General features: G+C 43.1%; 1 protein-coding gene across 3 annotated transcripts in view; it reads left to right on the top strand.

Annotated features, from left to right (window-relative positions):
* The window catches only part of PACRG (parkin coregulated), a 224,441-nt gene that overhangs the window by 27,987 nt on the left and 169,122 nt on the right, over positions 1–27,332 (top strand). For all 3 annotated transcript variants that reach the window (XM_064158241.1, XM_064158242.1, XM_064158243.1), the window contains one exon: positions 21,876–22,010. In XM_064158241.1, the coding sequence (XP_064014311.1) occupies positions 21,876–22,010 (135 nt within the window). The remainder of the gene's footprint in view (positions 1–21,875; positions 22,011–27,332) is intronic.

Here is a 27,332-nt window from a genome sequence, read left to right as displayed (position 1 = left end):
GGTTATTACAATTAGTTCTGAGAGTAGGTCAAGTTATTACAGTCAGTTCCTGGAACTCATTTCCATAACGTCCCAACTCTTCACGCATGCTCAGTGCCACCTGGTGGTTGTCTTTTGGGGTATTTGGGAGGAAGGCCAGTGTCTTCCTCAGTCTGACCTCTCTACCTTCTGTCCACCTGGCATCAGTTGTAGGTCACATTCTTGGCTGGAGTCTCTGATGTTCTCATCTTTGAATACAGTATTCTTCTTCTACATGAGAGTGCTTCATGACCCTCTCAAGCTTAACCCACCTCATAGAATCAACCAGGTTGGAAGAGACCTCCAAGATCATCCAGCCCAGCCCTATCCAGTCAACTAGACCATGGGCACTAAGTGCCTCAGCCAGGCTTTTCTTGAACACCTCCAGGGATGGCTACTCCACCACCTCCCTGGGCAGCCCATTCCAATGGCTAATCACTCTCTCTGAGAAGAACTTCCTCTTAATATCCAGCCTAGACCTCCCCTGGCAGAGCTTGAGACTCTGTCCCCTTGTCCAGAACTGGACACAGGACTCAAGGTGGGTCCTGACCAGTGTTGAATACAAGGGAAGAATAACCTCCCTTGGCCTGTTGGCCACACTGTTCCCAAGATTCACTTTTCTTAAGACAGACCTATCACCTTGAAAAGCAGACATGAAAGAAAGCTGCAAATGCAAGACCACAGGTCAGCCTGTCTTGGTGCTGACAGGTCTCTGATATAAAACCCAATTTACTGTTTAAGAAGCACATCCATTATCCTTCTGATTTTAAAATAGGGCATACATCAGCAAAATTATAAAAGGAAGTGCTTAAGAGTTATGAAAGTCAAGGACTATTTCATATCAGAAAGTCACAACCTTTTTTGCATATTACTGATTAAAATTACAGTGAATGTTAATATTCCTCTATGTCTTTTTTTTTTTCTTCCAGAAAGTTAAGAATTTGTTATCAGGTGAACTTTTGTCATTGTATTTCTACTTGTATTATATTGTTATTTGGATTAGTCAGACATTGTATTATATGACTCTATAGGAGTTGAGCCGTGTTTTGGAAGTGTGGATAATTTAGGCAAACTCCTGTCACTTGGGAGGAAAGAGTTCTCTTGTGGGTTTGGTCCTTTTTTTCCATTAGGATAAAAAAAAAAAAGAAACACTAGCAATCTGTGCTTTTCTTTTCATTAAGTTTACAATTAATCTCCATTTGTAATTAGGAATAGAGTAAAACTAGAATCATAGAATCCACCAGGCTGGAAGAAACCTCCAAGATCATCCAGTCCAACCTAGTGCCCAGCCCTAGCCAATCAACCAGACCATGGCCCATTCCAATGCCAATCACTCTCTCTAGCAACAACTTCCTCCTAACATCCAGCCTAGACCTCCCCTGCCACAACTTCAGACTGTGTCCCCTTCTTCTGCTGCTGGTTTTCTGGGAGAAGACACCAACCCCCACCTGGCTGCAGCCTCCCTTCAGGTAGTTGCAGACAGCAATGAGGTCAGCCTTGAGCCTCCTCTGCTGCAGGCTGCACACCCCCAGCTCCCTCAGCCTCTCCTCACAGGGCTGTGCTCCAGGCCCCTCACCAGCTTTGTTGCCCTTCTCTGCACACATTCCAGCACCTCAACATCTCTTGAATTGAGGAGCCCAGAGTTGGACACAGCTCTCAAGGTGTGGCCTGATCAGTGTTGAGTACAGAGGAAGAATAACCTCCCTTGTCCTGGCCACACTGTTCCTGAGCCAGACCAGGATGCCATTGGCTCTCCTGGCCACCTGGGCACACTGCTGCCTCATGTTCAGCTACTCTCTATCAGGACCCCAAGGTCCCTTTCTTCCTGGCTGCTCTCCAGCCACTCTGTCCCCAGCCTGTAGTGCTGCTGGGGCTTGTTATGACCAAAGTGTAGACCCCTGCACTTGGCCTTATTAAATGTCATCCTATTGAAAATGATGTTTAGTTAGAGTTAGTCTTTGTCCTTGAGATTGCTACTCTCATTCCATTTGCCTGCAGATTTGCTATGTCTACTCCAGTTTATAGATTAACATGTTGGATAATAATCTTTCTTTTCCAAGGTTGAAAGAAGAGACAAATGAGGAAAAAGTATTGTTAAATTTATTGAAGAAATTATTTCCTTGTACATCACTTTCAAGCAAACTGAATCTTTATTTGACCAAAACTTAATCCATTTTATCACTGAGCTTTAGTTGGTGATTGTTACGTTTTTAGTTCTTAACAGTTTTGGTAGTTCTGGAAATAAGTTGTACCTGTTATCTACCTCTGTCATTGGTCTAATTATGGATTTTCAAAATCCTTTATTCAGTTACTCAATATGGGTTTGATGTCCACAAAACTTACAGCTTTATGGGTTCAACTAGTGCCATGGTCTGGTTGATTGAACAGGGCTGGGTGCTAGGTTGGACTGGATGAGCTTGGAGGTCTCCTCCAACCTGGTTGATTCTATGATTCTATTTCTATCATCTTACCTTCAGTCTGCTGAAATTGGCAACATCACCAAATAAAACTGTGCATGGAACTGTATTCTTTTACACTCCTGTCAGTTATCCAGTCTCTGGGGAGAGCAGGAAGAGGCTGTACATTCCTTCTAGATCACAGTAAGAGAAATCTGACAACAAAAGACCTAATAAAATAGCTATTTTAATAGGACAGAATGAAAAGATTAATAGAGATAGCAGTAAATTTTATGTCCTTTCAGATGCTTGGAGTCCTCCTTTTGTTCAGTATTACTGTAAACTCCAGGTGGATTTTTCCCATGGCATACTGCATGTGTAATTTTGTTGATGAGTTTCCCATTTCCTCCCATAGCACGGTGCTTTTTATTTGGTGTAGCAAACAAAGTCATATCTCTTCTTCTGGCAGGCTGGAATGTTATCACTATTGTAAGATTTACCAACATGCAGCACACATAGACATCAGCCCCTGCAGTCAGTCCTCTTACAGTGGCATAAATCATACTAACATAGAAGCTGCTCAAGCCTTAAGTACAAGGCCCAGTAAAGCAAACATGGCTTTGCTCAGGATCCTTGAGCACAGTGTCTTCTGCAAGACTCTTCGTACATTCATCTGGACAAATGTAGGTGCATACCAAAAAATGAATCAAGGGAGACATGATGCATCCATAGAACTTAGAAATTTTCAGGTGCTAGGAGTCCTCCTTTTGTTCACTGTTACTGCAAACTCCAGGTGGATTTTTCCCGTGCAATGCTGCACATGCAATTTCTTTGAAGCGTTTCCCATTTCCTCCCATAGCATGGTGCTTTTTATTTTGTGTAGCAAACAAAGTCATATCTCTTCTTCCTTTGGCAGGCTGGAATGTTATCACTACTGTAAGATTTACCAACATGCAGCACACATAGACAACAGCCCCTGCAGTCAGTCCTCTTACAGTGGCATAAATCGTACTAGCATAGAGGCTTTTTAAGCCTTAAGTACAAGGCCCAGTAAAGCAAACATGGCTTTGCTCAGGATCCTTGATTACAGTGTCTTCTGCAAGACTCTTCATACATTCATCTGGACAAATGTATATGCATACCAAAAAATGAGGCAAGGGAAACGTGATGCATCCATAGAACTTAGAACACACTCTGAGCTAGAAAAAAACATTAACTCTGCCTTCCTACAGTGTGATTCTGCTCCTGTGAGAGCTGACTTGCTCAAAATTATTCAAACTAACTGTTCAGTATGATTTGGTGCCACAGATTATTCTCTATCTGCTGTGTAATTCTGCTTGTCTACATTTAGCCTGTATCTGGGACTCAACTATAGCAGTTGGAGGGTCATTGGGAAATGGAGAACAGGTTGAAATCAAAATGGACATGAAACAAACTTCCCCCTTCATACTGAATGAGATGCTCAGGGTATGGGATACAGCTGTGAGCCAATTTGAATCAGCAGTCTTGGCTGACTCAGAACTGCTGCAGGCTTGCAGCCCATGACTGCCCTGCGACTGTCCAAGCAAACCCAAGATAACTCTGGATGCAGGGAATTGTCCAGGAATCAGCCATACGTATTTGCAGTTCAAGTGTTCAATTACTGCATTATTTATATTGTCCTTTATAAGGAATTAACATAATCATATATTTGAGAAGATATGTTTAGAAATCCAAAAATTCTTGCTTATTTCTCAAAGTCATTTTAGGTCAGTTTATGGTCTCTGCATTTGCTCTATGGAAGTACAAAGCTGGATTTATTCAGGGACAGTGAAGTGATTTTGTCTTCAGATTTCACAGGTTTTTTTTCCTTCAAGTCCAAAAGGTTTATTCTCTTATCCTTGAAGTGATACATGAAAATCAGCCCAGTCTCAGCAGAAGTACCTGAAGGGAAGCTGTAATTTAGGGTGCTGGGTTTTATTCCATTCTGACATTGGTTGACAGAGTTTTTACACAATTAGAATTTCTACATAATAGAATGTTATATTACTTATTGCTAAACACTAGCGTAGAGTAAGTTCTGTGTTCCATGAAAGCTGTCTTCTGGAATTTCATCACTTTCCTGTACTCAGTTCCTGTACTATTGTCTTGACTACATCACACACAAAAAAAGTCTTTTAAGTTTAATCTTCAGACACTTGGGACACAGTTTCAAGTTGTGCCAGGGGAGGTCTAGGCTGGATGCTAGGAGGAAGTTGTTGCTAGAGAGAGTGATTTGCATTGGAATGGGCTGCCCAGGGAGGTGGTGGAGTCACTGTCCCTGGAGGTGTTGAAGCAAAGCCTGGCTGAGGCACTTAGTGCCATGGTCTAGTTGGTTGTCAAGAGCTGGGTGCTAGGTTGGATTGGATGATCTTGGAGATCTCTTCCAACCTGGTTGCTTCTATGATTCTATGATTCAAAAAACAATGGAGAATTTACTGGAGTGTATATAACATGCTGAAAAACTGATGGTTTGGGTGTTACCTGCCCCCCCCCACACTTAAGAAAATCACCCAGACTGGACTCAGCTACTGACAATTAAGGGGTGAAGCTTTACATTCACAGCTGAGCACAATATACAAGCAGGTATTTACAACATATACAGCTAAAGACAGAAATAGACAAGTTAAAAAGGTAATACAGAAACAAAACAGCCCTCCCAGAAACCAGAGTCCCTGGTGGGGGGGGGCTCCCAACCACCCTTCCACCTCCTTTCCACCCCTCTGCCTTATCTCAGACTTTGCCTTACATTCAAAATGAGTGTGGAGAATCGACTGTGGGAGTAGGAAGCAGATGGATTAGTTACACATACAGCAGGTTAGAGAGAGAGAAGGGAGGCAGCCCAAAGCCAGAGAGCAGCTCTGTTATCTACGTTTGTGTTCTCATTCTTACACATCTCAGCAAGCCTGTGAGTGCAGCAGACATCACCACTGTTTCCCTTTCACAACCTGTAATCTAATTCCTCTCACTAAACTATCCCAGCTAGACTCAAACTAGCAGAAAAACTTTCCTATATTTATGTCCTATGGAAATATTGAAAATTAATTTCTAGATATGAAAACTGGACATAAATGTTTGCAGACAGTCAGTGTACACGTTCACATATTGCACAAAGCAGCAATTGTTGGAATTCTTAGGCTTTCAAAAAGCTGATCCTTATTATGAGAATAGATTTTTCTGTTTATTTTTTGAGATGCTAGGATTTGATATTTCTAGAGAAGACACATCAAAGTGATATGAATATGACCTCTGATATCTGATTTGTGCCAATATCAGTTGTGATTAGTCTGATAATCTCTTATATCCTCTTTAATCCTCTCTAAGTCCCTTTATTATTGCAAACTCCAGTATCTAACATCAATGTTTTTCTTATGCCAGTTGCAATCTGAATTAATTTAGGAAATTAGTTTTTTCTGACTGCACTCTCTGCTTATGCATCTTCCTGGGGTTTTTTTTGTGGCAACACTTTATAATCTTTTGGTAAGAACTTTAAGGTTGTGGTGCCATCAAGAAGCATATGATTAGTTTATTCTTTTTGTTATTACTAGATGGAAGTATTGTTGATTCATAAATATAAAGCAATAGGTGACTGGTTACGTGAGCGGGAGACTTTAGGGCTTCACTATTTTCAGGAATAAAAGAATTAATTCATAGCAAATAATTCAGTCAATGAGTTTTAATATTTACACCTTGAGTACAGTATCCAGTTCTGGGCTCCTCAGTTCAAGAGAGATGTTGAGATACTGCAATGTGTCCAGAGAAGGGCAACAAAGCTGGTGAGGGGCCTGGAGCACAGCCCTGTGAGGAGAGGCTGAGGGAGCTGGGGGTGTGCAGGCTGGAGAAGAGGAGGCTCAGGGATGACCTCATTGCTGTCTGCAGCTACCTGAAGGGAGGCTGTAGCCAGGTGGGGTTGGTCTCTTCTGCCAGGCAAGCAGCAACAGAGCAAGGGGACATAGTGTCAAGTTGTGCCAGGGGAGGTCTTGGCTTGATGTTAGGAGGAAGTTGTTGTCAGAGAGAGTGATTGGCATTGGAATGGGCTGCCCAGGGAGGTGGTGGAGTTGCCATCCCTGGAGGTGTTCAGAAAAAGCCTGTCTAAGGCACATAGTGCCATTGTGTAGTTGACTGGCTAGGGCTGGGTGCTAGGGTACACTGAATGATCTTGGAGATCTCTTCCAATGTGCTTGATTATGTATCACAGTGTCACAGTATCACCAAGGTTGGAAGAGACCTCGTAGATCATCAAGTCCAACCCTTTACCACAGAGCTCAAGGCCAGACCATGGCACCAAGTGCCACGTCCAGTCCTGCCTTGAACAGCTCCAGGGACGGCGACTCCACCACCTCCCCGGGCAGCCCATTCCAGTGTCCAATGACTTTCTCAGGGAAGAACTTTCTCCTCACCTCCAGCCTAAATCTCCCCTGGCACAGCCTGAGGCTGTGTCCTCTCGTTCTGGTGCTGGCCATCTGAGAGAAGAGAGCAACCTCCTCCTGGCCACAACCTCCCCTCAGGTAGTTGCAGACAGCAATAAGGTCTGCCCTGAGCCTCCTCTTCTCCAGGCTAACCAATCCCAGCTCCCTCAGCCTCTCCTCGTAGGGCTGTGCTCAAGGCCTCTCCCCAGCCTCGTTGCCCTTCTCTGGACACGCTCAAGCATCTCAATGTCCCTCCTAAACTGGGGGGCCCAGAACTGAACACAGGACTCAAGGTGTGGTCTAACCAGTGCAGAGTACAGGGGCAGAATGACCTCCCTGCTCCTGCTGGCCACACCATTCCTGATGCAGGCCAGGATGCCACTGGCTCTCTTGGCCACCTGGGCACACTGCTGGCTCATGTTCAGGCAGGTATCAATCAGCACCCCCAGATCCCTCTCTGGCTGCTCTCCAGCCACTCCCACCCCAGCCTGTATCTCTGCATGGGGTTGTTGTGGCCAAAGTGCAGCACCCGGCACTTCAATTCTGTGAATTTGTTTTATAGTGTTTGTTGTGGAGGCAGGGAATTAAGGTGGCTGTGTCAGAAAATATAAGAATAGAATGATTTTATTTTGCTGAAAACCCTGCCCCCAAACTGTATACAAAACTAGTTTAGCTTTATTTACAGATCCTAATTTGGTCTGGAATTCTTCAAAACGATGCTATGGACAAATTTAGAGATTTAGGCAGACAGGAAATGGAAAAGGGTAAACTATAAACACAGCTTTACCCCCACTATCAATCAGGCTGAGCAGAGAATTAAGGGAACAGCAGGCTTTACTCACAGAGGAGAGAGGTATTCAATGATCATAGAATCATAGAATCAACCAGGTTGGAAGAGACCTCCAAGACCATGATCCCTTGCTCGATTTCTCTGCTGCTCGACTGCCTTCTGGCACTGCAAGCAATATCCAATAGTCTGGAACCATGCAGCAGAAGCCCAAGGCAAGTGGCAAAGCTGCCAGACTCAGAAATGTCTTGAGACACAAGACAGGAATTCAAGGAAGCGATGCTGCCTCAGCAGCGGCAGAGGAGAGCCAAGCTGCTAGGGTCTGCCAGCTCGGAATGGCAGCCAGGAAGGTGCCTGTGTTATGGTCCGAGAGTCGCCAGGTATGGATGCTGCTGGCAACTCTCTTAAAAGGACCCCAGGACTTGCCAAGCTTGCAAGTTTGCACAGAATGGTGCAAAATTGGGGAGAGCCATCCAAATGTAGTGATGGTGTAAAACTGAGAGCCATGTGAAAAGGTAGGAGCCATCCAAAAGCAGGAATGGTCCAAAATGGGAATTCTGTCACAGCAGGAATCTGTTCTGTGAGGACCTCTGTCAAGGCAGGAACTCTTTTAAGGCAGGAATCCCCTCATGCCTCCTCTCTTGCTCTATTTATGCTTTTCTAGATGAAGTGTCCCTTTGCCATAGAATCATAGAATCATAGAATCAACCAGGTTGGAAGAGACCTCCAAGATCATCCAGTCCAACCTAGCACCCAGCCCTAAACAATCAACCAGACCATGGCACTAAGTGCCTCATCCAGGCTTTGCTTCAACACCTCCAGGGACGGTGCCTCCACCACCTCCCTGGGCAGCCCATTCCAATGGGAAATCATGAAAGCCCAGCTAAGTACCAGCTCAATTCCAGTGCAGGCTTCCCCATGGGTCAATACACATGTGGAAAGGCCTCCTGCTATTCTCCCTTCAAGCCTGCAGGGAAAACAATTTTCATGTGTTCTCCTCCTCTCCATTCAAACCCATGGGGCTGGGGGGGAGAAGAAAGGAATTGGAAGTGCTCTGGAACACTGTTCCAAAAGTGTTTATGAGAATATCTGAATTCATAGAATCACAGAATCTGTCAGGGTTGGAAGGGACCACAAGGATCAGCCAGTTCCAACCCCCCTGCCACGGGCAAGGACACCTTACCAGAACCTCATCCAGCCTGGCCTTAAACACCTCTAGGGATGTGGCCTCAATCACCTCCCTGGGCAACCCATTCCAGGCTCTCACCACTCTCATGCTCAACAACTTCCTCCTCACGTTCAGTCTGAATCCCCCCACCTCCAACTTTGCTCCATTCCCCTTAGTCCTGTCATTCTCTCAACCTTATTTATTGTACTGATTTTTTTCATCCACTTGGCAAACACTTTTTAATATGAATATTTTTACTAAAACACAGTTTCAGTTATGTGAGCCTTCTAAGTAGTGTTTTTAATCCATCATAGTCAATGCAATAACTGCCTATTGGAAGACCATCTTTTTTTCTGAAACAGAAAAATACAAGGCAGACTGTACTCATTATTTGAAAGAGGAACAGAGGTCTGTGTTTTTCATACTGAACAATAAAGTGTGAGTTGGACTGTAGTTTTGCCTATAAAATATTCAATCAGCTGACTATTTTGTATTCAGCATCACATAAATTCACCAAGAGACCTGTTGTTAGTCAGATATGTAGCAAATAGTTTTTATTGAACTAGAGGTCTTTTTTCAGAGAAGTGTGTCCTGGAAATGCAAAAGTTGTCTATTCATCATACACAGTTTTCATATAGGTTTATAGAAAAAGCAGTATAAAAAGAAGAGAGCAAAATTGAGCTAAATGTTTGTTAATCATGTTTTGTTTTGGTTTTTACATCAACAGTAGGTAAATTTATTCTTCACTTAAGAACAAGATTAAAATTCTTACCAAAATATTGAGCAAAGTACAAAATTTCCCCTCAAATGTTTCATTCCTTCTATATCTGTCTACATCTAATGGAAATGTATACATGAGCCAGCAGTGTGCCCAGGTGGCCAAGAGAGCCAGTGGCATCCTGGCCTGCATCAGGAATGGTGTGGCCAGCAGGAGCAGGGAGGTCATTCTGCCCCTGTACTCTGCACTGGTTAGACCACACCTTGAGTGCTGTGTTCAGTTCTGGGCCCCCCAGTTTAGGAGGGACATTGAGATGCTTGAGCGTGTCCAGAGAAGGGCAACGAGGCTGGGGAGAGGCCTTGAGCACAGCCCTACGAGGAGAGGCTGAGGGAGCTGGGATTGGTTAGCCTGGAGAAGAGGAGGCTCAGGGGAGACCTTATTGCTGTCTGCAACTACCTGAGGGGAGGTTGTGGCCAGGAGGAGGTTGCTCTCTTCTCTCAGATGGCCAGCACCAGAACGAGAGGACACAGCCTCAGGCTGTGCCAGGGGAGATTTAGGCTGGAGGTGAGGAGAAAGTTCTTCCCTGAGAGAGTCATTGGACACTGGAATGGGCTGCCCGGGGAGGTGGTGGAGTCGCTGTCCCTGGAGCTGTTCAAGGCAGGATTGGACGTGGCACTTGGTGCCATGGTCTGGCCTTGGGCTCTGTGGTAAAGGGTTGGACTTGATGATCTACGAGGTCTCTTCCAACCCTCATGATACTGTGATACTGTGATACAGTGAAACAGAAGTTCCATCCTTATTCTCACTGGAGTGACAGTAACATTGTTGTGGGTATCTACTACAGACCACCTAACCGGGTAGAAGGTGATGGTCTATTTGAGGATGCCCCTGCTGTGGAGGGTAGAGGGGATTGGAGGTCCCTTGCAGCCTAGACCATTCTATGAGTCTATAATAACCATGCTGTATGGATTGAAGATGCTCAGAGGTCCAGTATCAGAAAGAGCTATATTCAGTAAATAGAAATGCTAATATAAAATAAAGTTCCAAGTGTTTTGTATAAATACTCCCTTTTACAGGACCTGATACTCATGGGTGACCTGGATGATGTCACTTCAGTGTTGCTCTTGATAGTCTTTGAAAGATCATGGCAGTCTTGGGAAGTTCCTTGAGACTTGAAGGAAGCAAATGTCATTCCTATCTTCAAGAAGGGCAAGAAAGAGGATCCAGAGAACTGCAGGCCATTCACTGCTCCATGGGCATGTGGTTGAACAACTCCTTCTGGAAACTATTTCCAAATCCGTGGAAGATAAGATGATGATTGGGAATAGTTAGCATGGCTTTACAAAGGGGAACTCGTGCTTAACCACCATGATAACCTTCTAAGATGAGGTAGCTGACTTGTAGGATTGACAGCAGTGGGTGTTGTCTATTTTGGTCTTAGTGTTTTGATGTTGTCCCTCCTAGCATGCTCATAAAACCGAGACATGGACTAGTTAAGTGGGCAATGTGATGGGCTGAAAATTAGCTGAACTGAGGGAATTGAAAGGATGTGATCCATGGCAGAGCCCGACTGGAAGCCAGTGTTTAGTGGCATAGCCCAGGGGATTTAATAGCTAAGCCTCAAGGGCAACTTTATCAAATTAAAGGGCAACTTTATCAAATTACACCCTGTGTAATTTCTGTGTGAAACCAAGAATTCGTGATTCGTCTAATTACAGTATCAACAGTGATGCTTGAAAGAATCTGGATCTCAGATTTCTTTTCAATATGACAAAAACTGCCCAAAACCTGCTGTCTCTAATCTAAAATTAATAAGCATACTGAAAATTGAGAGATTTGTAATATCTCAAGGCATTTTTGGTAACATGACAGAAATAATGAGCCATAAAATCAGTGCTAAGATTTAAAAAAACAAACAAATGAACAAGCAAAACCCAACAAAAAACACTTTGATATTGAGTAAGAGAACTTAATCTAGCATTACTTAACTAAAAACCTGGGCCCCTCAATTCAAGAACAATGTTGAGGTGCTGGAACATGTCCAGAGAAGGGCAACAAAGCTGGTGAGGGGCCTGGAGCACAAATCCTATGAGGAGAGGTTGAGGGAGCTGGGCCTGTTTAGCCTGGAGAAGAGGAGGCTCAGGGGTGATCTTATTACTGTCTACAACTACCTGAAGGGGCATTGTAGCCAGGTGGGGGTTGGCCTCTTCTCCCAGGTAACCAGCAATAGAACAAGGGGACACAGTCTCAAGTTGTGCCAGGGTAGGTCTAGGCTGGATATTAGGAAGAAGTTCTTCCCAGAGAGAGTGATTGGCATTGGAATGGGCTGCCCAGGGAGGTGATGGAGGCACCGTCCCTGGGGGTCTTCAAGAAAAGCCTGGCTGAGGCACTTGGTGCCATGGTCTGGTTGATTGGTTAGGGCTGGGTGCTAGGTTGGACTGGATGATCTTGGAGGTCTCTTCCAACCTAGTTGATTCTATGATTCTATGATTCTATGACATCATGATACTTCTGATACTTTTAGCAAAAGGAGACCAGAAAAGGTCCTAAGGCAGAGTAATTAAATCAGTGTGAAGCCATTTCGTAAGTCACATCACGTGAACTGGAGGAATTGTTATACAGAAGCATAGGACTTCGTATGGGAAAGACTTTCAGTTTGTCACTGGGGATTAACAAAAATCACACAGAATCATAGAATCAGTCAGGGTTGGAAGGGACCACAAGGATCAGCCAGTTCCAACCCCCCTGCCATGCCCAGGGACACCCTACCCTAGAGCAGGCTGCCCACAGCCTCATCCAGCCTGGCCTTAAACACCTCCAGCCATGGGGCCTCAACCACCTCCCTGGGCAACCCATTCCAGCCTCTCACCACTCTCATGCTCAACAACTTCTTCCTCACATCCAGCCTGAATCTCCCACCTCCAGCTTTGCTCCCCCCCACCCTGTCACTCCCTGACAGCCTAAAAAGTCCCTCCCCAGCTTTTTTGTAGCCCCCTTCAGATCCTGGACGGCCACAAGAAGGTCACCTGAGAGCCTTCTCTGCTCCAGCCTGCACAGCCCCAACTCTTTCAGTCTGTCCTTATAGGAGAGGTGCTCCTGCCCTCTGTTCATCCCAGTGGCCCTATAATTGCCAAACTTCATTTGATTATGATGATAACTGCATTTTAGGAATTATTTTTTGAACTTTGAAATACATCCCACATATCTTCCAGACCTCAAAAAATCAACAAAATCATCACCTCCTTGAATATGGGATAGACTGATTTAGCCCAGGGCAACCTGGGGCAACCTGGTCTATTTGAGGATGCCCCTGCTGTGGAGGGTAGAGGGGATTGGAGGTCCCTTGCAGCCTAGACCATTCTATGAGTCTATAGTAAGCATGCTGCATGGATGGAAGATGCTAAGAGGTCCAGCATCAGAAAGAGCTATATCCAGTAAATAGAAATGCTAATATAAAACAAAGTTCCAAGTGTTTTGTATAAATATTTCATAGATTCTGCCAGGATTAATATATTACCATAGGGACAGGAACAATTATTTTTACTTTTGGAAGAAAAAGGATGCAAAAAAAACCCAGCAAGTCTAGGTGGTTTGGGAAGTTGAAACTAAACATTTGGAGAATATCAATGACTACAAAGACTTATTAATATTGCATTTGCAAATATGAAAAGCATTTCAAATAGCTGACATCTGTGAAAGCAATATCATTATGACCTATGAAAAACACATCTGTCCCTCCACAGTCACAACCACTGAAGACTTATTCTGTGAGTGCTTCTTTGCACTTGCATCCTGTTTTGAATTCTGAGACAAAAATTGTCTCATTTTACTTTTCTTAGGGGGATTATTTTACCTGTGTGAAGAACAGATAGATGGAAGTTGTTAAAATATTTTCAAGTTGCTACAATTGGTTTAAACAATTATTCCTACAAGGTTTCCTTTTGTGAGGGAACATTCATATTTAACATTGAAGAAAGCTGCTGGTCTGTTGTCCTCGCAAAATTGATTAATACATACCTTCATCAGCAACATTGGCACTAAGAGAAAGGAAGAAAACAGACTGGTGAGGGGCCTGGAACACAAACCCTGTGAGGAGAGGCTGAGGGAGCTGGGGGTGTGCAGCCTGCAGAAGAGGAGGCTCAGGGCAGAGCTCATTGCTGTCTGCAACTACCTGAAGGGAGGCTGTAGCCAGGTGGGGTTGGGCTCTGCTGCCAGGCAAGCAGCAACAGAAGAAGGGGACACAGTCTCAAGCTGTGCCAGGGCAGGTCTAGGCTGGATGTTAGGAGGAAGTTGTTGTCAGAGAGAGTGATTGGCATTGGAATGGGCTGCCCAGGGAGGTGGTGGAAGCACTGTCCCTGGAGGTGTTGAGGCAAAGCCTGGCTGAGGCACTTAGTGCCATGGTCTAGTAGACTGGCTAGGGCTGGGTGCTAGGTTGGACAGGATAATCTTGGAGGTGTCTTCCAACCTTCTTGATTCTTTGATTCTATGATTCTAAGAACTGCTGTTCTGTAGAATATAGATTGCATCATGATGTCCTAAATTCAAATATCAGTACCAACAAACTTTTTTTCTAATATTTTGCTAAATCTGTGTAATACATATTGCTAAAAATCTTAATAGATTTGAATCTCAATGAACTAAGGAAATTAGATAAATAGAAAAAGTATTCATGTAGATGACATTTTACAGCCCTGTTGTGAAGGAGTAGTTAATGTGAGATATTTTTCTTTCTATTTAGAAAGAGGTGAAGTTGGGGGATATAGTTTTACATCTAGCTGTTAGGGTCATCTCATTTCTTGTTTGTTTGTTTTGGAAACACATCACACTTGAAGTTGGAAAGAAAACAAAACTGCTTTGGCTGCTTATATACAAAGGTTTTGTTGTTTTTAATGTCAAGTTAAACACCTTTTTTGGTGTTTAGTAAATACTTGATAAAGTGTATAAAATACATAGAAAGTTTCTAAGCATTTTCTTAATCTATTTCAGGGGCTTCTAATGTCAAAATTTTTTTTAAAATACTGTTTGGTATTAAAGAACCATTTGGTTCTTCACATTTAAAGTGTTGAGAGTGGACAAACTCATACAGGACTGTAGGACACAGAATCGTAGAATCAACCAGGTTGGAAGAGACCTCCAAGATCATTCAGTCCAACCTAGCACCCAGCCCTAGCCAGTCAACTAGACCATGGCACTAAGTGCCTCAGCCAGGCTTTGCTTCAACACCTCCAGGGATGGCAACTCCACCACCTCCCTGGGCAGCCCATTCCAATGCCAATCACTCTCTCTGCCAACAACTTCCTCCTAACATCCATTTGAGGTCCGGCCATAGACCTTGTCAAGATGAGACAAATGAGGGTAGGTTGTGGAGATAATGATGAATCCACCATTCCTCTCCTTTCTTCACTAGCTGTTGCTTCTAGTGTTCTGTTCCATCTCTTCAGATGCAGTCAAGGAATTTTCTAACAAAGGTAGCCATGTGTGATGCATTATACAAAATGAATTATCTGTATTAATTTTGATATCCAGGTGAAGATTGTTAATAATTATGAAAACTGTTTATTAACCTTAAAACTCACCAGAAAACTTATTCACAAGGTTCAAAATGCACAGTTTGGAAATGTATACATGCAGGGAACAGACAAAACTGGAACACTTATATCTTAACGTGGCAAATGCAAACGTTATACCGGCAGAGAAGATTCTTGAGGTTAATTATACTGCTTATCCACTAGAGGACACAGGAAGCTTCTTTCTGCTTACAGCAGAAGGCAATTAATGAATTAAAAGAGGCTTTTAAGTATTTACTCGCAAAATAGTATCAGACAAAGCACATAGAGGAGTTGCTGTTGCTGTCGGAGTTTGCCAAGCTCTTTTCTCAGGAATCTGGGAGTCTATAGCATAGTCTCTGACCTGGTTCCTCTTGGTTCCCAACTCAGCAGAAGCCTTCCAAAGGGGCAGGGAAGATGCAATGTGACATGCAGCCTTGGCACAATGTCATGCTGGCTATGCAGGCCACTCGTGTGCAGGTATTTAGAGTCTGTTCCTGGTGAGCTCTCCAGGGTGTGGAGTGTCCAGGCAAATTCAGGATGCAACGAGGCAGCAGCAGCACCAGCAGCAGGCACAGATAGAATGGCAGAGCATGGCAGAGCACACTGCATTTACCTACGTATTTCTTTTATTAATGTGGGCCTTGGACACAGATTAGCCAACCAGAATGGCACTTTTCCAAGCTTGACCATATTAGGTGAGTCCAGGGCTTTCATTTGCCTTTCCTGCAGTTGCTTCTCCCAGCACAGAAGGAGGGGGAGCAGGGGATCATGTCTGGACAAGCCAGAATCCTTAGACTCAATGGCTCCAGGTTCTTTTGTTCTTCCTGCAGCTGCCCCCCCATCCCCAGCACAGAAGGACAGGGAGCAGGGAGCATGCCTGGGCAAGCCAGGGCACAGATAAGCCCAGCTTTTTGCCTATCAGGCCTACCACAACAGCATGGGATGGGATTTTGTGCATTTTTTCAATTGTGGGACAGTGATGAGGGTCCTCTAGTAACTTCCTAGCTAAAGCCTCTGGCCAGAAAAAGTTTCTAGAAGTGTTCTACAGAGAGCTGAAACATGACTTTATGAAAAGTGATGGTTATCATGGCATCATTTGACATTCTGGATTTTTGGTTACCATGGGAAAGTTAAGATTATAAGGTTCTGAAATGGGAAATCAGTGCCAAAATGTTGTTTCACCAAAGCCATGGATGGAATCTGTCACAATCAGATTTAGAATACAGTGATTTTACCTTAGCATTCAAACAGTTAATTATTTAAACAGTGTTATGTCATGACCCAAGTAAATTTCTTGCAAGCTCACGTGTCAATACAGCCTGTCAAACTCTGTTTCTTCAGACAAGCAATTCACTTAGATTATCTTTGCCCTAATAAACTAGTGGTTCAGGAGCTGACTGACCCGATAGGACCCCGTTCTAAATTAATGTTTACATCATTTAAACAACTTTAAAGAGTTTTTCAATGCACTTTTGGAACTAAGCTTTCCAATAGAACACAGTAGGCTTCCACAAGATGTCAGCATTAGAGAACATACCTACTAAGATATATATCAAGACAATTTACCATCTCCTAGGTGCAGGATAACTACCAGGAAAAAAGACTCAACCTCTTATTAGATTTGGTTCTATGACAGCACTTTCAGCAACAGTGGTAGCATTCCAATTCTGAACCATTTAAGTTCATTCTTTAGCAAAAAAATGTTTTAACAAAGTAATGTGAACAGTTTCCTGGCAGGTCAGAGCATTGAAATGTCATTGAAATGTAGATATGTCATCAAAAAAATACATATATACAACCACAAAGAATGTTCTAGTTCTTTCTACATAAGGGAGTAGTGTTGACTGATAGGAGAGGATCATCAAAGGAGAACAGCTGATGCTGAGGATATTATGTTTTACACTTTTCAGGGCTTTTCTTCATTCAGACTGACTGTTGCCTGAAAGGACTCTGGTTCGTTCACTTAGAAACTGCGTCATCATGCTGTAAATCATAACTGGGTGCCATTGCAGGAGCATACTTGTGATCCCAGGTGAAAAATGAATGCAAATGTACTCTCAGTGAATTTATATTTCTCTAAACATTTAGACTGCAGATGGAAGAATTTCCACAATCAGGAAAAAAACTAGAAGCCTCCCAGATTAGTGGGATTGGTGCACCAGAAAGCCTTGTGAAACTAATAAAGAAGAATAATAAAAAGCATGCATTATTCATCTGTGGACTGGAAGAAGGAGAGCAATGTATTAGCAGTTGTTACTCTTCTCCTTTTGCATTAAAGGAAATTGCTTGGGTAGTATCAGGAGAGAGATCTAAATTATATTAAGTAATTGCACTGTATCCCAGCAGAGAATAAGTGATGGAGGACCTTCTGAAAATGAAATGATGTAGAGCAGTTTGTAACATAGACACATCTGGCTTATCAAAACAACTTCTCTTTTCCCCAATCAAAAATAATGTTTCTGAGGTGATGAAATAGAGTTATTCTGCATGCAGCTTATGACTTACTTTCAGTAGTGTCTCAAGGTGGTAATGAGATACAGTATCTTTGTAAAAAATCAAGTCTGATTTTCTTCAAAGTTTTGGTGCTTTAGAAGCATTTGTAAAGTTTGCTGACCTTCTACCAGTAGTTTTGGGGTCTTAAAATTGATGTCTCTCATTTTGGCTTTTGAAGATATAAGATGAGCTTTGATCTGTTGTCCAGATTTGTGCAGGAGGGCCTGGAGTAGCTTTTATGCAGTAGATGTAACATTTAATTGCATATCAAGTGTGGCACATGTGAAGAAAAATCTTCCTGTTTCTTTTTTGATATAAAAAGCTTTTGTCTAATCCATGTTGATGGATCATGTTCTTTTGATATTGAATACTTGTGATACTGATATTAAATGAAAGGAATTAATGTGTAACTCGAGTACCTATTGGGACATCTTACTGTGACTCTTCTGTCATTTGAAGTTTCTTGTTCAGTTTTCATTATGTCTGCATAGCAAAATCAAAACATGATTGTAGAATGTACTAACCACTTATGTTACTTTAATCAAACTAGGATCAGTAAATGAACACAAAGCAGTAGAGGCTTTTCTACTCATTGCTAGTCAGAACATACTGTACAGGGGATGCCCAGTGCAGTTGCGAAGCATTGTGTGTCCAAGTCTTTCTTACTAACATTACTTACGTTTATTATCAATTCTGTGGATCTTTCACCACATACTGTTATCATGTTACTGTTCCATTCTGTGGGTAGGTCATAGGTTTTGTGTCTAGGCTTGCTTTGGGACACAAATTATAGCAAGTGTGTCAATGTCCTGTTGGCCAAGAGCTCTATCACGCTTTATCAGTGAGAACCTTTCTGTTGATGATTCTAGCAAAGTTTTGTGTGTCAACCTGTCACTGGATAATTCCAGGCATATTGTTTGGCCTTTGTCCTTGCTTGTTTGAGTATTTCTTCATTGTATGGTGTAATTTATTTGACTTATTTGACATATGTTGAGTCTTACTTGAGGTTTACATTAGGCATTGGCAGCAGCTTCTAGCTCTGGTACACAATGAAATGAATTAAGATCTTTCCTATGGGGAAGTAAGTGTGTGTCCCCTCTCCAGCACCTGTACATCTAGTGTAGTGCACATTAGTAGCCTTCATTCTGTGGATAGTGAAATGTTATATAAACACATAATTTGGTTTGTATACAAAGAAACAGGATTTATGATTTTATTTCTGGAAATGTCACTTTTAAAGATGCCAGCATGGTGTTATATTTTCAAGAAAGACTGCACCTTTTAGGCAAGCAGTTGGGTGGTTTCACAAGTTCTGATCCCCACAGCTTCCTACATAAATTTAATTATATATTTTTGAGATGAGAAAGCATGACAAGGATCTGGTTAAATTGCACTCTTCCAGAAGGTTTTTCTTTCCATTTTATTTCATTGCACAAAGCCAACACACTAAGAAGTTCTATATTGAACTGTATTGTTGAAGTGAGAAATATGGTAATAGATAAAAGTTGTTAATGGAACTTCTTAAGAAATGAGTTTAGAGCTAACCTGTTTTAATCTTTTCATTAGCAACCTTGACAAATAAAATTAGGATTGTATAATGAAATTTATAGTTGACATAATGTTTGAAGTTGTTATTAAAATAGATGAAGATCATAGTGTCGCACTGATGGAAGTAGAAGCCCTTGAGAACTGGTGTAATAGAAATGGAATTAAATATAAGAGTATAAAGTACAAGGTAATACACTTAAAACTAATGACAAGAAATTCTAATATTAATATAAAGCTCATCAACTAGAAAAGATACCTACTGTGGCAGTTAATCAAAGGATAACTATGAGATGACAGTGTGATGTGGCCATGGGAGACTAAATGTAATGCTAGAAGATCTACTAGATAGACTGTATCACCAGAAAAAGGATCCTACTCACTGCCACACATAGATTTGTCTGAAATGCAAAAATAATGAAGGTGAGTGGAAGTACTTATACTAGTGGTGAAGAACAAATTGGTTGTTGTGGAACAACAAGCATAGCATTATTTACTTTGGTTAGAAATGCTTTTCTTGTAATCATGGAATCAAAGAATCCATCAGGTTGGAAGAGATCTCCAAGCTCATCCAGTCCAACCTAGCACCCAGCCCTAGATAATCAACCAGACCATGGCACTAAGTGCCCCAGCCAGGCTTTGCTTGAACAGCTCCAGGGACAGCGACTCCACCACCTCCCTGGGCAGCCCATTCCAATGCCAATCATTCTCTCTGGTAACAACTTCCTCCTAACATCCAGCCTAGCCCTCCCTTGGCACAACTTGAGACTGTGTCCTCTGTTCTGTTGCGGCTTGCCTGGCAGAAGAGCCCAACCCCACCTGGCTACAGCCTCCCTTCAGGGAGTTGTAGACAGCAATGAGCTCTGCCCTGAGCCTCCTCTTCTGCAGGCTGCACACCCCCAGCTCCCTCAGCCTCTCCTCACAGGGCTGTGCTCCAGGCCCCTCACCAGCTTTGTTGTCCTTCTCTGGACACATTCCAGTATCTCAACATCTCTCTTGACTTGAGGAGTCCAGAACTGGACACAGCAGATGTGTTTACTAAGCAAAGTTGTAGCTGTCCATATCACATCTGTTTTCATTAAACATGGTCTATCAGTGACAGCAGTGCCAACAATGGATCACAGTTTAGTAGTCCTAGTCAAGTACGGTGTCTGCAGCATCATTAGTGGACTCTTCTACCCTGATCAATTGAAAATAATGTCAAAATGCTTTGGAGAAAAAGTGCTGAGTCAGATTCAGATCTTTAGTTAGCACACATAAATGTCACAAATGAAACAAAGGATGTTTGTTCACCTTCTGTTCGCTGGAGTGCTGAATGTCTGTACTGCAGGATGCTAACATAAGGGTCACAGAAGACAGACAAATAGAACAATACAAGACGCTAGCTAAGATTTATGATCCTTGAAGCTCTCACCCTTCTTTTTTGAAGATGACACTTTCTATGTTGTAAAATGTAGCAAGTCATGAAGGCTGTTGTGACAAAAGAGATACACAGAGAATAGTAGGGAATTCTTATCCCAGCTATATGGCTATAAAAACAAACAAACAAAAGGCAGTTTCTCAGGGAGGAATCTGTGAAGGACATTTGAGATTAATTTAGCTTTCTTAGTCTCCTTAACATTTAAGCTTATATTGTTAATTAGCTTAAACCCCAGATTTTTTATAAGCACTTGAAATTATATTTTCTTGGCATGAATTAGTTGCTGTTACTACTTGGTTATGCTGAGAAAAAAAAATCCAGACTGAGCATTTTGGAATTGGTCTGTTAATTCAGGCTCTTAAACTAAGCAATATGCTACCCAGCTAGTTGCTGTCTACAACTACCTGAAGGGAGGCTGTAGCCAGGTGGGGAGTTTTCTCTTCTGCCAGGCAAGCAGCCACAGAACAAGGGGACACAGTCTCAGGGTGTGCCGTGGGAGGTCTAGGCTGGATGTTAGGAGGAAGTTGTTGTCAGAGAGAGTGATTGGCATTGGAATGGGCTGCCCAGGGAGGTGGTGGAGTTGCCATCCCTGGAGGTGTTCAAGACAAGCCTGGGTGAGGCACTTAGTGCCATGGTCTGGTTGATTGTTTGGGGCTGGGTACTAGGTTGGACTGAATGATGTTGGAGATCTCTTCCAACCTGCTTGATTCTATGATTCTATGAACCAGCAATAACTCAGATAAGTGACTAAGTGTTGCTAAATAAAATTGCTTGACAAGCAGAGAGGAATGGTCTGAGAAACAATAGTCCCATTGTTTCTTCCAGTGCTTCAGCCATCAAGTGCTGAAAGTACTGTAAATCATATGAAAGCCAGATCCATGGCATTTGAGAAAAGAAATATTGTGACATTAAGTAATCACCAGGGAAGGACAATGGAAAGTGAGGACAGTTATAGTAGATATGAATCAAGTCAAGTGGCTTTTAGAAAGAAACAAATGCTTAATTTCCCAACAACAGCTACTACATAATGTTAATATATGTTCTTAGGTGGTTTATTCTTGCTTTAAAATGCTGTGGTAATGGAGATAACTACTTTGAAAGATAAAATTTTTATGGGATGATCTGAAAGTGATAACAACAACAACAAAACCTGATTAACAGAACCTGTAGGTCATTTGCAAAGTGTACTTTCAAAGGAGTGAAGTAAAACATGTAAAGAAGAAAGCAAACTATATTTTGGGATATCAATATTGTTGTTGTTTCTTATCTGTTTCTATTTTGAGTCATATAAATGAGACTTCTTCTAAAATTACATGATTCTGGGTTTGATATGCTTTGGTTTTGTTTTTTTAAGGTAAGAGGGCCTCCACTTGCAGGAGCATTTAAAGAAAGACCGACAAAGCCCACAACGTTTCGCAAGTTTTACGAGCGAGGAGACTTCCCAATTGCCCTTGAGCATGATACTAAAGGAAACAAAATTGCCTGGAAGGTAAGTCGTGTGACAGCTAGTGGAGCTGATTGAATTGACATCTCTCATTGTCAAGCCAAGTTAACTTGTAAGTAAATAAGCTGAAATGATTTCTTAGCAAATGGAAGATAGTGGGGAAGCCATTAGAGAAAGGCCCCTGAGTCAGCTGTCTGCCTTGGCTAACAATTAAATTATATGCTGCAGAAAGGAAGATGACAGAGTTGCTTTGCCTTAGAGAGTTGTCTCCTGCCCAATTCATCTCTATTTTTATGAGGGCCTGGCAATGCAGGCTGTTTCAGACAGTCCATCAAATGATGGAAGTGGCTGGATACAATGAGCAGCAGCAATTTATCTCTCCCAAATTTCACCTTCCTGCAGGACATTTCCAAATAGAAGCTTTAATTACCTAAATGGATAGGTCAAGATTGCCTGCTCCCTGAAAATGCAGAGCAGAATACAAACGAAGGCAGATTTTCATTCCACAGCTGTACTCTCAGTCTACAGCATATGTCAGACGGTGTAATCGCTGTCATACGTGCCTCTGTTACAGGCTGACCTCCACTGCTGAAACCATTACAGCTCCGACATTTCTCTGACAAAAGGTTAATTGGCTTCAAAATAAATGTATTGCCTAATGACTCCATTCCAATGCGGCTGCATTGCTCTCTAAAAGGCTTGCTGATGTTATTTGTAAAACTTAACCAATCTTCTAAGTAACTACCACAGACTTTTAAATGCAATTTGAAAAATGAATGCGGATCTTTAACCTGCTCCAATTATTTAATTGTTTTGGTTCTCATGAATTACTTTTTTCTTTCTTTTTTTTTTTTTTTTTTTTTGGGTTATTTATTGGACTAGAATAAGATTCTGCTGGAAACAGTAATAGTTACAGAAAATGAACCTGATATACATGAGCAAAATATGTCAGATTTGTCAAAAGTTTTGAATTGTTCATGTCAAGAACATGATGCAATTTTTGAATGTATAGCTATGTTAATTCAAAACAGATAGGAGGGATTTTGCAATCTTATGGCTGATTCTGCTCCTAAGGAAGCCAACAGTATTAGAAATCTAGTGTAGTAAATGGTACTATATAATGTTTAGTAACTAGATTTTAAAGCAGTGGTTTTGCTTATTAACATATAAAAGAGAGATACGTTGCTGCTACCATTTTGTTGCCCATAGCAGTGTTGAGTGCTGGGCCCCATCCTCTTTAACATCTTCATAGATGACCTGGATGAGGGCATGGAGTCAGCCATCAGCAAGTTTGCAGATGACACTAAGCTGGGGGCAGATGTGGCTGGGTTGGAGGGCAGAAGGGCTCTGCAGCGGGACCTTGACCACCTGGACAGATGGGCAGAGTCCAAGGGGATGGCTTCAATAGCTCCAAGTGCAGGGTGCTGCACTTTGGCCACAGCAACCCCATGCAGAGATAGAGGCTGGGGTGGGAGTGGCTGGAGAGCAGCCAGACAGAGAGGGATCTGGGGGTGCTGATTGATACCCGCCTGAACATGAGCCAGCAGTGTGCCCAGGTGGCCAAGAGAGCCAGTGGCATCCTGGCCTGCATCAGGAATGGTGTGGCCAGCAGGAGCAGGGAGGTCATTCTGCCCCTGGACTCTGCACTGGTTAGACCACACCTTGAGTGCTGTGTTCAGTTCTGGGCCCCCCAGTTTAGGAGGGACATTGAGATGCTTGAGCGTGTCCAGAGAAGGGCAACGAGGCTGGGGAGAGGCCTTGAGCACAGCCCTACGAGGAGAGGCTGAGGGAGCTGGGATTGGTTAGCCTGGAGAAGAGGAGGCTCAGGGCAGACCTTATTGCTGTCTACAACTACCTGAGGGGAGGTTGTGGCCAGGAGGAGGTTGCTCTCTTCTCTCAGGTGGCCAGCACCAGAACAAGAGGACACAGCCTCAGGCTGCACCAGGGGAAATTTAGGCTGGAGGTGAGGAGAAAGTTCTTCCCTGAGAGAGTCATTGGACACTGGAATGGGCTGCCCGGGGAGGTGGTGGAGTCGCCGTCCCTGGAGCTGTTCAAGGCAGGACTGGACATGGCACTTGGTGCCATGGTCTAGCCTTGAGCTCTGTGGTAAAGGGTTGGACTTGATGATCTGTGAGGTCTCTTCCAACCTTGGTGATACTGTGATACTGTGAGTCAGCAGAAGGAACAATTAATAGTTCTTGCAGCAATGAGAATCTATCCAACAAGATATTTCCTATGATCAGAATGAGATTTCAGTGCAACCTTAGCAATGTCTGTTCTACGCTAAAAGACACAGGCTTCCAAAAATCAACACTCTAATCTTTTATTGTCAGATAAAACCCAAAGGTGATTTGCTAGCAGCTCTAAAAAATCTGCAGAATGTAGCTTTTATCTTGAGGTATTGTAGCTTCTATTTTCTAAAAGTCAGATTTGGAATTACTTGGTTTTAATTGGTCTTTGATGCATATACTTCCAATGTAAGGACTAGCATTCCACTAGATGATGCTAGTGTCTGCTTATTTTACTTAGAACGTGAGGAAATGGAATGAAGCTACATCAGGAAAGTTCAGGTGGAACATTAGGAAAAGGTTCTTCACTGAGACAGTGGTTGTGACAGGAACAGGCTCCAAAGGAAACTAGTCAAAGTTCAAGGAGCATCTTGACAACACTTATAGTCATATGGTTTAGTTTTAGGTACACCTGTGAGGAGCAAAGAGTTGGATTTTATGGTCCATATGAGTCCTTTCCAGCTTGAGACGTTCTGTGATACTATGACATCTTCCTAATTTGCTGTCTGCAGACCTTAAAACCGTTGCTGAATTTTGTGATCTAAAGTACTCACTCTCTTCTCCCAAATTACTCATGATAGGACAAGAGGCAATGGCCTCAAGTTGCATCAGGGGAGGTTTAGGTTGGATGTTGGGAGGAAGTTCTTTCCTGAGCGGGTGGTCAGGCACTGGAACAGGCTGCTCAGGGAGGTGATGGAAACACCATCCCTGGAGGTGTTTAAAAGGAGAGTGGATGTGGTGCTTGAGGCTGTGGTCTAGTGATGAAGGATGCTGGGATGAAGGTTGGACTGGATGATGCTGGTGGTCCTTTCCAAGCATAGCAATTCCTAGTGATTAGATGTTGTGCTGAGGGATTTGGTTTGGTCAAGGACTTGTCAGTGTGAAACTAATGACTGGACTTGGTGAGCTTGAAGGGCTTTTCCAATCTAAGAAATTGTGTGAGTCTGTGATTCTTTATCTGACAGTTGGAACTGTTTGAGAACATACTACCTTAAGCCAGTCAGGGTAGGAGTCTCAAGTCAAAGATTCAGCATGTGTTTTATTAATAACAAAATTTGCAATCTTAAGAGACCTAATGCTTCCCTAGTGTCCACAGTACAACACTGGCATCTAGTTCCTGCAGTGTAGGAACGCAATGTCACACCACAGCTGTTCTTAATGTTGCTGTTAATCCTTCCTTTCACAATAAATTATCAATATCTCAGCATGCAGACAAGAAGGCAGCACAGTAGTAGACTATTCAACTCTTACACTGGGGCATATGTGGTGGAAGGTCCAAATTATGCCTAGAATACATATCCTTCACATGCCCTAAACACCTGCCTGAATTCCCACATTGCCCCCTGCCCCCATTCCTCTTCCCAGGTGGAAGAAGGTGGGAGAGTAGACAAAAGCCTCAGCACCTCTCAGTCTGTCACAGACACCATATTTGGCCTTGTTTTGCAGCTTTGTTTGTGGTAAACACAAGTGAGGGATGCTAGGCATGTGCACCTCCCTTTTTGGAGAAACAACTCAGACTGGTTCTAGGGGTGGTTTTATCTGTCTGTTGGTCAAAGATGCTCATCAAAGTGTGTAAAACCTAGGAAATGTGTTTGTTTGCTGCTGCTGCTTTTCTTTTGTTCGCTCCCTGTTTGCCTTGTGTGCCTCTGTGTGCCACCACACCTTGCATCGCGTGAAACTTGGGACTTGCCCTGACCCTACCTGACCAAGCCAAGGGACTTAAAATGGCTTGCCCTTAGCCTGGGATACAGCTGCTGACTTGAGCTCAGCCAAACTCAAGTACAAGTAATGACATAGCAATGGCCTAGCAATGAGTTGCAACAGCAGGACCTGCCAGCCTACCTTGCCAGCCTGCCATGCCAGCCTGCCGTGCCAGCCTGCCACTCCGACCGGGGGCTGACTCACTGCTGTATGCAGCACTTGATCAGACTGCTCTAGCCCACAAACCTGGATCCTGCTTTGCCCAGGTGGCTGACCACTCTGATGACCTCTTGAGAGCCAGGGAGGACTTGTCTTGTGTCCATGGGCCTTCTCAAACAACGTGCTCAACCTAAACAAGCAGCAAAGCCCTGTCGCACCATTACCACGTAGAAGGCCACCACATGGCTACAATTATTTGTTTCCCATTTATGCTTTTGAATTGCAAATATTGAGACTCTTTAGCAGTGAGTAAGCTAGCTCTCTTTACTCAAGTTTTGGAAAGTTCAAGCTTTAAGCAGCAGCTTGTGCTCCAAGACTCTCCAGTTTTAAATATCTTCTGGACCCCTCAATTCAAGAAAGATGTTGAGGTGCTGGAACATGTCCAGAGAAGGGCAACAAAGCTGGTGAGGGGCCTGGAGCACAAATCCTATGAGGAGAGGTTGAGGGAGCTGGGCCTGTTTAGCCTGGAGAAGAGGAGGCTCAGGGGTGATCTTATTACTGTCTACAACTACCTGAAGGGGCATTGTAGCCAGGTGGGGGGTGGCCTCTTCTCCCAGGCAACCAGCAATAGAACAAGGGGACACAGTCTCAAGTTGTGCCAGGGTAGGTCTAGGCTGGATATTAGGAAGAAGTTCTTTACAGAGAGAGTGATTTCCCATTGGAATGGGCTGCCCAGGGAGGTGATGGAGGCACCATCCCTGGGGGTCTTCAAGAAAAGCCTGGCTGAGGCACTTAGTGCCATGGTCTGGTTGATTGGTTAGGGCTGGGTGCTAGGTTGGCCTGGATGATCTTGGAGGTCTCTTCCAACCTGGTTGATTCTATGATTCTATGATTCTAAAAAAGCCTTTTCTAAATCATTTAGATTTAATCTGACTGTAGAGATACATTCTGCAAAAATAGTTTTACCAACCTCATGATAGAATCTGGCTATGTTAATTGTAAATAAGTTTGGGGAAATTTTCTTTACATATTTCATAAACTATTTAATCATTTTTATATCAGCCTCATTACAATTCACTTCTAACCCAGATTCAACCCCCTCCTTTGCAGCATAGCAGGATCCAACCTTATTTCTCTTATTCCAAGCCTCTTGATTTAGTTACAAATCAATTTGGACTGAGTTCTGTGGTAGGCACTTGAGAAAACAATACTAAGGAAA

Source organism: Pogoniulus pusillus, chromosome 18, assembly GCF_015220805.1.
Source record: "Pogoniulus pusillus isolate bPogPus1 chromosome 18, bPogPus1.pri, whole genome shotgun sequence".
Lineage (NCBI taxonomy): Eukaryota > Metazoa > Chordata > Aves > Piciformes > Lybiidae > Pogoniulus > Pogoniulus pusillus.
Note: the sequence above shows the minus strand (reverse complement) of the source record. Positions and strands in the feature narration are given on the sequence as shown.